The 16,487-nt window shown below is 38.6% G+C and overlaps 1 protein-coding gene across 1 annotated transcript in view; it reads right to left on the bottom strand.

Annotated features, from left to right (window-relative positions):
• MRPS9 (mitochondrial ribosomal protein S9) overlaps positions 1-13,504 on the bottom strand; it is a 55,288-nt gene extending 41,784 nt beyond the window's left edge. The window contains exons 1-2 of the mRNA XM_008008275.3: positions 13,332-13,504; positions 3,133-3,312 (exon numbers count right to left, since the gene is read on the bottom strand). Of these exons, the coding sequence (XP_008006466.2) occupies positions 3,133-3,312; positions 13,332-13,466 (315 nt within the window). The 5' untranslated portion in view covers positions 13,467-13,504. The remainder of the gene's footprint in view (positions 1-3,132; positions 3,313-13,331) is intronic.
• Between the last annotated feature and the right edge of the window lie 2,983 nt (positions 13,505-16,487).

Genomic DNA, 16,487 nt, shown 5'->3' with positions numbered 1-16,487 from the left:
TTATTTCATGAACACAAGTTTGATTCAACATACAAAAATCAATTTGTGTGATACATCATACCAACAGAACAAAAGACAAAAACAAATCATCAAAATGGAAGAGAATCTGACAATATCCAATACCATTTCGTGACAAAAACACTAACCACAACAACAAAAAAGTTCAACAAACTAGGTATGGAAAAAAACTTACTGAATCTGATAGAGCATCCATGAAAAACCCACAGCCAACATCATATTTAATGGTGAATGACTGAATGCTTTCCCCCAAGATCAGGAACAAAATTAGGACACCCATTCTTGCCATTTCTACTCAACATTGTTAGAGGTTCTAAGCCAAGGCAATTAGGTAAGAAAAAGAAATAGAGGTATCCAGATTAGGAAAAATGAAGTAAAACTATTTCCATTTGCAGGTGAAATATCCTACTAATTCTCATAGTTTTTAGTGGATTCTTTGGGATTCATAAATATATGGGATATCCTGCTACACCCTTCTATATATGCGCTATCTTGCTATATCCTATATTTAGAAAATCCCAAGGAATTCACTAAGAACTATGAGAATTAGTACGTTTAGCAAGGATGTAGATTCAAAATCAAAAATAAACAAAAATCAACTGTATTCAGTTGCAATACGAAACCCAAAAATATTATAAAAGAGAACAATTCTATTTACAACAGAGAAGTTTCTAAGGCATTAATACTTAGGAATAAATTTAACAAAAAAGTGCCAAATTTAGACTCTGAAAACTACAAAACATCACTGAGAAATTAAAGAGGATCTGTATCTATAGAAGGACACTCCATGTTCAGAGATCAGAAGACTTAATTAACATACAGATGGGAGTACTCTCAAAATCAATCTAGAGATTCAGTACAATCCCTATCCAAATCTTAGGTGGCTCCTTGCAGGAACTGACAAGCTGATCCTAAAATTTCATATGAAAATTCAAGGAGCAAAGAACAACCAAAATAATCTTGAAAAGCAAGAAGGAAAGAAGAGTACTTACACTTCCCAATTTCAAAACTTACTATAAAGCTACAGTAATCAAGACAAAGTGGTACTGGCATAAGGATAAACGTATAGATCAATGGAATAAAATAGGGTCCAGAAATAAACCCTTATAGTTACACTGATATTCAATATGAGTGACAAAATAATTCAATGGGAAAAAATAGTCTTTCCAACAAATGATGCTGGAACAACTGAATGTCCACATGTAAAAGAACAAAGCTAGACCCCTGCCTCATATCACACACAAAAATAACCTTAAAATGGATCAAACACCTAAATGTAAGAGCTAAAACTACAAAACTAGTAGAAGAAAATATAGGGGTGAATTTTCATGACCTTGGATTAGCAATGGTTTCTAAGGTATATACATAAGAGAAATAAAAACATACATCTGCACAAGAACTTTACAGCATGCACATTCATGGTAGCATTATTCATAACCAAAAATGGAAACCCAAATGCCCATCAACTGATGACTGAATTTATAAAATGTGGTATATCCAAACAATCAAAAACTATTCAGTATTAAAAAGGAATGAAGTACTGACACATGCCACAATGTAGATAAACATGAAAACACTGTGCTAAGTGAAAGAAGCCAGTTACTAAAGACCAAATACCATATGATTCTACTTATATGAAAGTCCAGGGTAGGCAAACCTAGAGTCTAGAGAGTCTATGTTCTAGGTGATTTGAAAATTAGGACCTGAATTCTATTCCTGTTGCACTCTTCAATTATTACATTCCTGATAAAAGCAATAAAGGTCAATAATTTTTTTTTTTTTTGCTAAATGTCCCAGGATAGCTAGCAAAGGAACTTAAATTTAAGAACTTTGAACCTTGTTCTAATTTTTAAAAAGTAATATCTAACATCTCATATTTTATACATAACTGAAGAATAGCATCTCTTCACAGATAATATCCCCCAATATTGTCCAGATTACCATAAAATTCAAAAAGAGGACAGCAGCTACAAAATCCCTAACTACAAATCACGTAACCTAGAAGAGCAATAAGAAATCCTTCTGGACCAGGCCCAGTGGCTAATGCCTGTAATTCCAACACTTTGGGAGGCTGAGGTGGGTGGATCACCAGAGGTCAGGAGTTCAAGACCAGCCTGACCAACATGTTGAAACCCCATCTGTACTAAAAATACAAAAATTAGCTGGGTGTGGTGGCACATGCCTGTAAGCCCAGCTACTCAGGAGGCTGAGGCAGGAGAATTGCTTGAACCCGGGAGGCAAAGGTTGCAGTGAGCCAAGATTGTGCCACTGCACTCTAGCCTGGGCAACAGAGCAAGACTCCGTCTCCAAAAAAAAAAAAAGAAAGAAAGAAATCCTTCTGGCTGAATAAAAAATGTTGCTCTGGGGCCTGAAACTGATACTTCAGTACTATTTATAAATAGGAAAGGTATACAAAAAGATTGAAATTAAACTAAAGTACACAAAATGACTAAAAATAATATTAAAATCATATAAGAATGTTATTATCTATACAAAGATGTTGTTCTTTGGTTAAATATAAAACGTCATGGGATATTAGATGTTACTTTTTAAAAATAAGGACAAGATTCAAAGTTGTTAAATCCAACTTCCTTTGCTAGCTACTCTAGGATGTCCAGCAAAAATACTATCGACAATTATTGCTTTTATCAGGAATATAGTAATTGAAGAGTGAACAGAATTCTGATCCTAATTTTCAAATCACTTAGACTATGCCCCCATTTTGAAAATTCAGATATATATTTAAGTTGACAAAAACACTGGGCCAAGGTTTACTTATGGGACTTGATATAAATTTGACTCTATTTTCATTATCATCTGTTTTATCATTTTGTAAGAAAGCTGAGTCTAAGACTACACAATAGGTTAAACATTTCCCAATAGTGTATGAGCATTTATAGACTCATTTCTAGGTAACACCTAAAACTCACCATACTATGTAAATTCTGCACATTTGTCTTTGAAACTGTGGCTCCAACTTGCAATGGATAGCAGCATTTTTCTTTATTCTGACAGCTTGATTAAAACACAGAGCTATGGGGCTCATGAAGAAAAGTGCTTTTAATATCTAAAACTCTACAGCAATTACTTTTCCAACAGAGTAACTGTACTTACATCAATATCTTCTTGAGTGAAAGTCTCTGGATCTTCTCCCATCATGTTGGCTAAATGTCTCTTTCCTATGTTGAACTCTTCAATCTGCTTTTTAATAAAATCCTCTGTGTAAGTTTCACGTTTTGAGGCGGGAACATTTTTCTTTGTTTTTCCAACTGCAGTATGTCTTAGCCTTAATATCTAACAGAAAATACAGATGGAAAGAAAAGAAAATAAATTAGACTGTGATCTTCTAGGCCACTGTCCTTAAATAAAATAATATATGCGAGTAATTATCTTTTTCTATTATGGTATTCAAGTGACAGGAGTCCAAAAAAAAAGTTTAAAAGGTCTGCTAAAAAAGTTGCTAGAATCTGTCCCCTGCTCAAAAGCTTACTTACAATGTAGTTTAAGCTACTAGCATTTCAATACATTAAAACCAAAAATACCTGTAAGGGGTATGCTACCTCCTGATCTCTTTTAAACATCCACTTTTGATAATGATTGGTCAATGTCAGTGAGTTTTGATATTTGGTACATGTGATAAAGAGTAAAAGGCTACTCCCTTAAAAAAGCAAATACCGATGTACCAGAAACCAGCAAGCAGGAAACATCAGAGCAAACGGCATGGCCTGGGGAAGAGCACCTTACACTGTGGGTATTCACCTTACTTGTGGGTAAAAATCCGGCCTATCTTTAACCATCTTTTGGCTTAGCTTAAGACTTTATTCCATGGTCCTTATATTAAAGTGATAAAAAGAAAAAATTGCTTGACTAAACATTGAGAAGATTTATTATTATTAATTTGGTTCAACACGCTAACTGCAGAAATAAGGGCTCGCATATCTTTTAAAGGCATCAGTAATTATATCACACTTGCTGCTGCTGGTCCTTTTATGCTGTGGTACTAGGAATTTCCCTCGAAGGCATTAAGATTTCGCCTTCAATCAAAGATGCTAAAGAACGAGAAAAATGTTTTCAAATGCCATTCAGCTGCATCCGGTAGCTGGAAATAACTAGAACAGATCTTTCTGGTCCTGGCTTTTCTTAAGATCTTAAACCTGTAGCTCTCAACCTTCATCCTGGCCCCAACAATTCTAAACACTCTTAAAGCAATATTCAGGCTTTAAAACCACAATCTTAGCAATCCACTCACTGCCTTTTTCATAAACATAAACCTCACTCAGACAGACATCATTCACCGGCACCATCCCGCCTATCTCCATCCCCTTCCCTTCCGAGAATCCTAAATTCAGATGCCTCTACAGTAATTTGTCACTAACGTTACACTAGAAAATACAAGAAAAAATACAGGAGAAATGTAACAATACCCAATTCATGAAAAAAATGTATGTTTTTAAACTCTTCCGAATTAAGATAGTAAAAATATAGTTTCTTCTTACTCTTTAATGAGTAAGAAAAGGGCAATTCAAAATTACCTGAAACTTGAGTTTATTTTTACTTAGGAGATCACATCCTTCTAAAACATACTACTAGCCAATCATTATCATTTCTTACAATGCTTTGTGAAGATACAGTGTTGCCGTCAATGAGTAAAAGCATGACCACAACTGGCTAATGCATGGTCCCTTCTTTTACAGGCACAGCCTGTCTGTACACCCCTGCCCCCCTTGCCACAGGCCAGTGCCACCAGCACCAACTCCCCACCATAGTGGTTCCCATCTTACGTTTTTACTGTTTTCCAGGGGATTTTAAAATGTGTTCTTTATGAGTCTACGTCTTCTTTAGGCAATGGAGAATGTTGTTTCACATATTCAAAGTGAAGAGAAATTATCTTTCTACCTCAAGAATCACAGCAAAGGTGTGATTAGGGGGCCGAAAAGTAGCAATCACATAGTAGAGATAATTCTCCCAAATGTTCCATTGCCAAAAGGATGATTATATTGCTGGTTTTCATACATAACATGACAAAATGTTTTTGTTCACAGCTAAAACAATCCTAATACAGGTGAACCCACAAAGACTTTCCTTCCGGTCACTACAACCACACTCCCTGCCAATCACCAACCACAGCCCTCAGGAGGAGAAGTGTGCCTCCTGGAGCATACGGCTCCTCTCACTGAAGGGATTCCAGACGAGGAGCAAGTTCAGGGAGGAAGGTGATGCGTTCAGATTTGAGAATGTGTGTGAGATGTTGATGGACATCCCAGGAAGACAGATGTCCAGGAGGCAGGTGGCCTTGTGGGTGTGAGCATGGACAGACCTGAGCTTCCGATACAGGTCTGTTAATAATCTTTACCTGAGCCATGAGGTTGACACTCAAAGAGAAGCAGAAAAAATGGCAAGCATTAGTGTTAGGACAAAAAATAGTCTTCTACTAGTAATGAAACAAATTGTTTGTAGGTGAGGGAAGGTAGGCAGAAAGGCAAGGTTACTTATGTCTTATGCCCACTATTTTCTCTGTGAAATAGAAGATGGTCTGCTGAGACCAAAAGGCGGTCGGTTTAACAGATGGAATACCACATATTCAAAGAACTGTGATGCAGTGGTTGTAAAGTATAGACAGAAAAACTGTTAAGAAAGAAACTAGAGATGGCTAGATACGGTGGCTCATGCCTGTAATTCTAGCACTTGGGGAGGCCGAGGTGGGTGGATCACTTGAGGTCAGGAGTTTGAGACCAGCCTGGCCAACATTGTGAGACCCCATCTCTACAAAAAATTACAAAAATTAGCAGGGCGTGGTGGTGGGTGCCTGTTATCCCAGCTACCCAGGAAGCTGAGGCAGGAGAATTGCTTGAGCCAGGGAGGCAAAGATTGCAGTGAGCCAAGATCACGCCACTGCACTCCAGCCTGGGCAACAGACGGAGACTCTGTCTCCAAAAAAAAAAAAAAAAAAAAAAAAGAAAGACAGAAACTAGAGAAAAATATTTTAAGTATCCATTCATACTAAGAGAAAATTCTCATTACTAGTGAGCCAGGAGAATAATTCCAAACAGACAGGAATCTATATCCATACAATATCTGTAATCTTTTGTCAATTTTCTTTCCCTATGGTTGGTTTCTTTTGTATGTTTCAGTGGTCTATTCAACATGCTATTTAGTTCCAGAAAGTTATATCTTAGGGTAGATTGTACCGTTCAGCATTACAACGTTTTCTACTCCTATGTAATATATTTTTTTTCTTCAACTCTGTTGGGTCATAATACTCTAACCCTTTCTACCTCCTATTCCCTGGAATATCACTGCCCATCTTTTTCATTTAAGTTTTAGACAATTTTAGGTTTTATTTTTTTAACCCAATCTGAGATTTTAGTAGATGAGAATACCCAAGTCACATGGGGATTAACAGCTATTCTGTCTTGTCATTCATCTTATTTAATCTTTACATTTTTTATGCTTCCTTCCTATTTTCTCTCTTTTGCTACAGGAAAAAAAAAATTGGGTTTTCTTTTTTATGGCTTTTGAGCTGGCAATCTGGACCATATACAGCTTGCTCTCATTTTACCAGTGACAATACATGTGTCTCTGAATAAAATGTTTAAATGTACTCCTATCAACTTCAAAAATAAATATCCAATGAATTCTGACTGACTTATTCAGCTCTCTTTTTCAGCCACAGCAATTATCTGTTCTTCTGTTCTCCACAGTTTAGATCAGCTTCTCTTAGTCTTATTTCTTATCCCTTGTTTCTGCATTCCGTATGATTTTGAAATCTTGACTTCATGGTTTTTTCCCTCTTTCTGCAGTGTCAATTCTGCTTACTGCAGCCACTATGCAATTTTAGCTTTTTATATCATTGGTCTATCCTCAAAATTCTCGCATCAACAGTTTCTTTTAATCACATCTTCTTGTCTTATCCTATCTCATAGAGCTCTTCCTCACTCAACTGATTTTTAAATGTTCTTGACAGTGTGAAGTAGCTGTGGTAAAATAATTCTTCCATTTTGTTAGGCAAATATCCCTTTGTATTTTCTTCGGCTGTCTCTTCCACACTGTTCCTTTTGCTCCTACAACGTTTTAGCATCTTCTCAAGCAAACGAGTTGATTATTGAAGACTTGGTTTTTCACTTGATTTAAAATTGCATCTGTCTATAGTCTCCAGAGTTTGTGACATAAGGTGGCGGCTTTCCTACTTTTAACATGACTGAGGTTTAAACATATATATAAACATTTTCACTGTTGTTCATTTAGAAAGGGTTTAAAAAAAATGGCCTTAATTTGCTATTTTTCATAAAAAGTCTTTAGGATCTTTTTCAAAGACATTTCTACACATTGCTTAAGAGTATGACATTCTGGAAACTTATAACATTAAATTTACAAAGTTATCATAGCATCAGTAGCTGGATATTGAATATGTTTATTTAATGTCCAGAATTATTCCAGCAATGAATTCACACAAAAATATTTACATTCAAAGGAGTCCATTATTCATTGGTATAATCCATTAAACAAGGTGAGGTTAGGAGTGTGAAAAAAACAGATCTTTACCTAAAAACACCAAGAATGCTTGAAGGGAATTTGCTTTGCCACTGTTAAGAACAATTTGCGGCCAGGTGCAGTGGCTCACACCTGCAATCCCAGCACTTCGGGAGGCCAAGGAGATCACGAGTTCAGGAGTTTGAGACCGGTCTGGCCAACACAGTGAAACCTTGTCTCTACTAGAAATACAAAAATTAGCCAGGTGTGGTGGCGGGCGCTTGTAATCCCAGCTCCTTGGGAGGCTGAGGCAGGAGAATCGCTTGAACCCGGGAGGTAGACGTTGCAGTGAGCTGAGAGTGCGCCACTGCACACTCCAGCCTGGGTGACAGAGCGAGACTCTGTCTCAAAAAATAAAAAATAAAAATAAATAAAAATTTAAAAAAGAAAAAAGAAAAGAAAAGCAGGCAGGGTCCAATGGATCTCTATCAACTAAAAGTTATCCATGCAAGTTCAATCAGAATGTGTCCATTAAGACAAAATGGTATTCCAGCTGCCCTGCCTGTACGCTCAGGATCTCAGGAGGAGGAACATCTGACAGGATTACTTTGAGTCAGGTGCCCCAGATTATTGCGGACTATAGCCAGATCTTCTCAACTATAACCAGTGAAAAAGAACTAATTCCTCCTGGGGAAACTGGGATGCTACTATGAAGGGGAAATGGAGACTATGTTAAGTAAATAAGGAAATCCACTTACTTAAACAAAATTTACCATTTATGTTAATTCCACAACCTGTTATAAATTAAGACACTTAATATACTTATCAATCAAATAAAACGCAAAAACCCTGTTTAACACCCAATTAAAATAAACTAACTATAAAAAGCTACTGTTGGGACAATTCAGAGAAATTTGAACATGAAATAGGTAGCAGATGATAAGAAACTACTGTTCATTCTGTTAAGATACGGTGGTGGCAAGGAATCTTTTTTTTTTTTTTTTAAACCTTTATGTTAGAGGTGCATATTCAACTACCTATAAGTAAAATAACAGAATATTTGGGGTTTACATTAAATGACTCTGGGGGGTGGGAGGGGAAAAATAAAAACAAGACTGGGAAAATACTAATAATTGCTGAAGCTGGTTGACGGATCTGTGGAGTTCATTATATTATTCTATTTTTTATATGCTTGGTTTTGCAGAATAAAATTCTAAAAATAAACTACTTTACCAGTTCATTTAACAAATTTGAACAATTATTATAGACCAGGCTCTGTATTAAGTGTTAACAGAAATAATTGTAAAGAAATGAGTGATATTAAAATGAGAATGTTGCCATAATGAGATAAGAAAACAAAACATAGTAAAGATGCAGTTTTCTTTAAACTAATAATCCTATCTGACAGAAAGAATGACACAGCAGGTGCTCAGATGTACCCACATGTGCACACACATAAGCACCCATACATGCCTGCACATAAGAACCGTAGAGGAAAGACCTAAATACATGAGAGAGACACTGAGATAACAAGAAAAGCAGTATACGTGGGTTTTCCACTGTTGTAGGCAGCTTCCAAGATGGCTCCCAGTGAATCTGCCGCCTGCTGTTCTCTCTTGCTTTACCTTTTCTTCATCAGCCTGAGGGAAGCCAGATGTGCTGAGCTGCCCTAGAGGTGCATGTGGCAGGAGCTGAGGGAGGGCTTTGGCCAACAGGCAGCAAGGACCTGGGGCCTTCAGTCTGACAGCCTGCAAGAATCTAAATCCTGCTAATGACAACACTGAGTGAGCCTAGAAGCAGACTCTCCCCACCCACAGTGGAGCCTTGAGATGACTGCAGCCCCGGCCAATACCTGGACTGTTGCCTTACCAGAGATCCTGAACAAGAGGACCCAGCAAGGTGTGCCTGGAGAACCCTGACCCACATAAACTGTAGAAAACAAATGTCTGTTTGTTAAGCTGCTAAGTTTTAGGATAATTAGTTATGTAGCAATAAATAACTGATATATTCATCATCCTAATTACAACAACGAAGCATAGTACAAGAAAGTTTACTTATCTTGTTTTATAAGGGAAAGAGAGGTGGGAATGACAGTAGCATTTATTATCAAGCTCTTATTAAATAAGAAACTTATAAATTGCCAAATAAGGAAAGTGTAAATTTTAAAGTAGAGGTATTTTTTGTAATTAAAACAATGAGGAACACACTCAATTCTATGCTTACAAGGACAGGATTAGATCTCAAAGGCAATAGCTTATCCTACCAAAGTGTTTTTCTTTTCCGTTGCTAATTAACTGGGATTCAAAATAAATATATTCAAAAATTATTAGGGGTGGGGGCATAACTAATTTACAGAGCTGTATAGAGCATCTGATACAAATTCAAGTCAATTATACCATTTGTTTTCCAAAGCGTTTTTTAGCCATTTGTCAAAAAAAATTTATGAAGCCCCTACTAAAGTAGACCAACAGAATGCTGTGATAAATACAGGTTATTATAACCTCCAGGAGCATGGCAGATGAAAAAACAAAACAAAACAAAACAAAAAAACCAGATACTTTAGACAGAGACAGAAATGTGTTTACAGTGAAACCAAAATATAAAGGACCAAGCCATTTAATGTCATTGATCACTTCTCTGGCAGATGGTCTAAATCAACAAAGAAATCTTGGTTTGGCAAAAACTAAATGTTTAAGCACCAGGAAAGTGTTCAGTAGTAGAGAATAATTAAGAAGCATCCTATTGTTTTGTAGAAATACTTCTCAAAATAGCAATTGCTTTTGCTTTTCCTTATTATAAAAATCACAAATATTATAGGAAGCCATATTAGCATTCCTGTATTAGCCATATTGATAGAGGATTTATGAATTCATGGGTAAACTTTGTAGTACAGCATGGAAAGGAACTGTCAACTGCTCATAATAATGCTACCACGATTTGCATTTGTGACAGGTAAAAAAATCAGCTACCTAAGCATAGCAAAACAGACCATACTGATTCCTGCCAAACTTTCCAGTCCTGTCTCTCACCATTCTCTCACCAAAACCCTATGCTATAACCAATTGTTGCTGACAAAACCCACTATCACTCAGTACATCTCTATAGCCTTGTGCACCTATTATGTCTTCCTTGAAGAGAATAGCTTTCTGTTTTCATATAACTTCTAATTGCTGCTCAAGACGCTATTTTCCTTTGCTTCCTCGGGGAAGCTGCCCATGACGATCCTCTACCCAGTCAAAAACACTAGTCTGACTCAGGCGTATCATTTCTGTGCTCTTCTGTATATACCTCTGTAAATATCACAATACACTGTAGATCCCTGATATTCATGGATATATAATCTGAAAAGTCTGGCCATTCATGAGTAAGACTGCCTCTTCCGCCCCAAATTTGGGACACTCAGACATTTGCAATTGTACTGAGGTATTAACACAAAACATGCATACCACAAGACTGGTATGCAAGAGGTAGTCTGCTAGTGAAGGTCTCAACTGAGAACCCAGGAATAGCTTAACAAAACTCGCTCTTTTTCCTTTTTGAATCAGTGTTTCTCAAACTTTTTAAACTGTGACCCATAGTAATATCTACTGTTTATATCACCACCTAGTATACATTTACATATATAAACAAAATGCAAAAATACTCTGCAGGAAATGCACTTTATTATTATTCTATTCTCCTACACCCTTCAAGTTTGCTGTAACCTCTGAAGAGATTTTCTAATTAAGGAAATTAAACTTTGAACAAACAAAAGACCAGGTATAGTGTTTTGTCACTCATTAAGTGATTAAAGTTTTTATTATTTTATAAAATAATAAACAACTTCTCTTGGGCTACTAAGAGAAATCTATCTATTAATGTTGTAGGCAGAAGTGAAAAAATGTTAATATTTAAGACAGATAAGCTCTGCGCCAGGATAAAAAAAAAATCTTTCTCAACGTCTTTAGGTATATGTATGTAATCATAAGAATCTAAAGGGGAGTCAGCTAAATGTTTCAGTTATAGCTGAGCTGTACTTCATGTGGTAAAATACATGCTGTAGTAGTATTCAGGAATCTGGGGATTCAGCCATTTCAGGACCATCCCTTAAGAGTGCTAAGGGTGGATACTGTCTTGTAATTGTTCGACTTTAAATTGTTTACTTCACAGTGCCTGGCTCAGGTAAAGTGCTCAGTAAACATCTGCCATATGGGAGAAAGGGGTTGTTTCAAGACTGGTCAAGGAGATGAAAATTAAAGTAACAAGGAGAAATCATTCTTCATCCATTTTACTAAACCAGTACTTAACAACTACACCAGATGTTTACTGAAACTTTATTGGTACAAAGAAAGTAGAAACAAAGCAAAAGTCCATCAATTGTTACATTAACTTTTATATATTCTTATCATGGAATAGTATGCAGCAGTTAAAAATGCTTTTAAAAACATAATAGGGGACCCTGAAGGATTTCTACTTTACAATATACTGCATATGTAGAAGAGAAAAGCAAAAAAGTAAAATGCAATCAAATATGGTCCCATTTTTTGTAAAGTAAACCTGTGCATGTATGTTTATACACGATTATAAGAACATGGAAAAAGCATAGAATAGATACCAGGAGGGACAGAAAGGCAGCCATCCCCCAACACACACATTAAATGTCAACAATAAAAATACTCTGTATGACACAGTCCCTCTCATAATCATGTGTATACAGCAAAGATATACTCAAAGAGATGCATGAAAAAATAAAAATTTCTAGCACATTTTCCAGTAAGAAAAAAAGTAAAAACAAATATCCACATGAATAGATAGAATGGATTGGTTGATCTAGGTTAAAATATAAAACAAAGAACATATAAAAAGATGGGTTTTTTTTTTTTCAATATAGTTTTTAAAGCATAGTATTTGATTTCCCTGCAATAATTGATACTGGTTATCACTCTCCCTTCTTGAAACATTCACCTGTTTTCCATGATACCACACTGGCTGGTTTCTCCCCTGCTTGTTTGGTCCCTCATTCTCAATCTCTTGGGGCCTCCTATTTCTTATTTGTCCTTCAGGGCCCTGTCCCTCTGCCTACTTCTCAGTACACTCTCCCTAGGTAATTTAATTTGTTTACAAGGCCTCAATTACCATCTACAAAATAACAGGGCACTTCGAAATCAGTTCTTCTCCTGAGCTATAGACTTGCCTATTTATAGACCTACTGGAAATCCCAGATGCCTAAAACATAATCCCAAACTAAACTCGTTTCTTCCCTCTCAAATCTTTTTCCTCCTCTGAGATCGCATGTCAGTAAATTGGCATCATCAGCCTACCAGCTGTTGACTCCCCACTTCCCTCTGGATTAAACGAAATGTACAAGTTCTGGCCTGCATCTTTCCGTAGAGAAAGATTCGGGAAAATTAAGAAGGCAGAAATTGCGCAGAGTGAAGGCACTTCTAAAAAGTCACTGTCCTCTACAGAACGTGACTTTCTCCATTGTCTTCCAGGCCCCTGCAGGAATCCAATTCCCATCATTCTTCTCTGGCGCAGCTCTCCTCCTCTCTGGACAGCAGGGCAGGGTAGGACTGGACCCAACACCAGACCTAGGCACCGACCTTTAGCTCAGCCGCCAAATGAAAGAAGAGGTCGCTCCACTTTCACCTGCAGGTAAGTTCCCCTAGCTCGAACCCGCGAAAAAACAAGTAACAATCTCCAGAGCGGCCGCTGCAAGCCAACACCCACCTCCCCACCCCCAACCTCAGATCTCCACTAAATATCTACCCTGCCTGAAGGCACGAGACGCTGGGAGGTGTCCGCGCTGGCTCCACATCCTCGCGCGGCAGAGATAAACCGCTTCCAGTCCTCCCAGGCCTTACCTGGGATCTGACATTTGTTTGCAACTCAGCTGCCGCGGTTTTCCAGAGGCTTTGCTTCCGGACGAGGGTACCGCTACCCCAGAGAAGAAACCGGTAGGAAACTGCTCCGCCGTAGGACACACAGGGGGCCGCCATGTTAGCTGTGGGAGATCCAGGGCCACAGGGGTGACGGGGCGGGGCCTAGAGACGGCGCAGGCGCTAATGGGCGCGGGGCTCCAGAGGCTGTCCTGAGCAAGAGCTTCTAGGGCCTTTGGATCGGGGGGCGTGTCCCGCGACCGGAGACGGCAAGTCGCTGATTGGGTGCATGGAGTGCGCGGGCCGTATCCGACTCCACCCCTGGCTGGTGTCGCCCTCAAGAAGGAGCGCTTGTGGGTAGTTTATCGCGGCCGCTTTCTCTTCACGTCCTGAATTCTGTCTCTTTGGAACTCACTTCCACGCTCTCCTAGTCTCTTTGGCGCTCACTTCCACGTGGCACTTTAGCCAGCCCTTCCCTCCCAGCCCCCTTGCTGCATCTCGAGCGGGCTCTTCCTCCACCTTGGCAGGGCGGCCGGGGCCCCAGATGGATTCCAGGCGTTGCTTCCTGTGTGTCTTATCCTAGTAGGGGTTTTCCCCTCCTCTAACTTTCCACGTTCTTCTGGACCCAAGTCAAGACTCTCCTGCAGCAGCTGTCAAACTGGCACTTTCCTGCGTTGTTTCTTAACTGTACAGGATAAACCTTAAACCGGTGAGGTCAAACACTACCTTTCTCGTTTTTGCACGTCCCTCCCTACGCGTTGGTACTAAGCCTTACTTGAAAGCCAATCAGAACTGATCAATTGTTAGAGATGAGTATGTCTTGCTTTCTGAAACTTGCATGCTCCTGGCCGTTAACTCCCAGGGCGCTTTCTACGAAACACATATTGAATGATATAGTAGCACCCTTTAAAAGGGTTTACAAACACTTAGATTTGAAGGGTCAGTAAAAGTAAAACACAGAAAATCTGAGATCATATAAAGTTGTCAAGCAAACACCCTGTACTATCACCATCATTTCACGAAACAACTTTTTAACATTAAAAAGGTAGAATGACATAGTTTCACAATAAATAAAAATCTTTTAAATGGAATGCATTTACTTGTATAAAATGCTCATCCTGTTGTTCTTTCTGTTGTTAGCTTTTAGACTAGCAAAAAATATCATGAGAAATTGGCAGAGGTCAGAGGACTAAACTCTGATTTTTTTATCTTGCCCAAATTCCTGTCTATGGGGTTTGGGGAGTCATGCCCTACAAATCATAAATTCTTATCAGATGGGTTTTACTTAACCCTATGTATGGTGACTTACTTTCCAACCTGACTCTGGCATAACATTACGAGACAAGGAAGAAAATCAAAATATTTTACCCCAAAACATGTTTCTTTGCCATATCTTGAAATGGCCCTGCAAAGCTGTCCTTGGAGGGGTGGGATATGCATCCGTAAAGAATCTCTGTTAACATAGCTAGATCCTTTTCTTCCAGACCCTCCCAATCCTAAAGAGATTAACTAAGATCTGAATAGGAAACATTGATCATCCATTGTCTCTAAGGGCAGCCACTATAAGACTTCCAAAGAACTTTGGTCTCCACAATCTTTATCTTAAACTGAACATTCCCTTTCTATCAGTCCCAGGTCTTTCTGGACCAAACCAATGTGTTTCTTAAATGTATTTGATTGATGTCTCATGCCTCCCTAAAATGTATAAAACCAAACTGTGCCCCAACCACCTTGGGCACATGTTCTCAGGACCTCCTGAGGGCTATGTCACGGGCCATGATCGCTCATATTTGACTCAGAATAAGTCTCTTCAAAATATTTTACAGAGTTTGACTCTTTTTGTCGACAGATGGATAAACTAGCGTTTGGGAATCGAGACTTTATTTATTTATTTATTTATTTTATTTTGAGATGGAATTTCGCTGTTGTCACCCAGGCTGCAGTGCAGTGGTGTGATCTCGGCTCACTGCACCTTCTGCCTCCCGGGTTCAAGCAATTCTCCTGCCTCAGCCTCCTGAGTAGCTGGGATTACAGGTGGCCACCACCACGCCCAGCTAATTTTTGTATTTTTAGTACAGATGAGGTTTTGCCATGTTGGCCAGGCTGGTCTCGAACTCCTGAACTCAGATGATCCACCCACCTTGGCCTCCCAAAGTGCTGGGATTACAGGCATGAGCCCAGCTGAGAACCAAGACTTTATAGCTCATTAAAATAGATGTCTTTAAACAGTAGTTCCTACACATTGTGAGATTATTTAAAATTTTTTTTAAAATTTTAATTGTGGAAATTTAACCAAGTAGAAAACAGTAAGTATGTGGAAGCAGAATTTATACTATTAAAAAATTATTGATATTAAACCACATAAAAACTAAGTACTAAAATTAAGGTTAGTAGTGGTGGAGATTTTTCCTTTTTCTGAAATTCATGTCGCAGTTCTTTACTAGAATGCCGTCATGCACTGCATTATGCAGTTTTGGTCAACAATGACCTTCACATAAGACAGTGGTCCCCTAAAATTATAACACAGCTAAAAAGTTGCTATCTCCTAATGAGCTTATAGCCATCAAGACATCATAGTAAGGGAGGAGACCACCCCTCATATTGTCTTATGCCCAATTTGTGCCTCCAAAGAAAGAAGAAGTAAAAACTAAAAGGCAGAAATGGAATCCACGGGCAGATAGCCCAGCACTGCGCCCTGCGCCTGGTAGTTGAAAATCAACCCCTAACCTAACTGCTTGTATTATCTATAGATTTCAGACAGTGTATGGAAAAGCATCGTGAAAATCCCTGTCCTGTTCTGTTCCGTTCTGATGACTGGTACATGCAGCCCCCACTCACGTACCCCCTGCTTGCTCAATCAATCATGACCCTCTCACGTGGACCCCCTTAGAGTAGTCAGCCCTTAAAAGGGACAGGAATTGCTCACTCGAGGAGCTCGGTTTTTGGAGACGTGAGTCCGCCAATGCCCCCAGCTGAATAAAGCCCTTTCCTTCTACAGCTCAGTGTCTGAGGGGTTCTTGTCTGCAGCTCGTCCTGCTACAATAGTACAATGCATTGTCTACCCATTTGTGGTGATGATAGTGTAAACAAATCTATGCACAGCCAGTCCTGTTAAAGGACATACAATTATGTACAATACAT

This window comes from Chlorocebus sabaeus, chromosome 14 (assembly GCF_047675955.1).
Source record: "Chlorocebus sabaeus isolate Y175 chromosome 14, mChlSab1.0.hap1, whole genome shotgun sequence".
In the NCBI taxonomy this organism is placed as follows: domain Eukaryota; kingdom Metazoa; phylum Chordata; class Mammalia; order Primates; family Cercopithecidae; genus Chlorocebus; species Chlorocebus sabaeus.
Note: the sequence above shows the minus strand (reverse complement) of the source record. Positions and strands in the feature narration are given on the sequence as shown.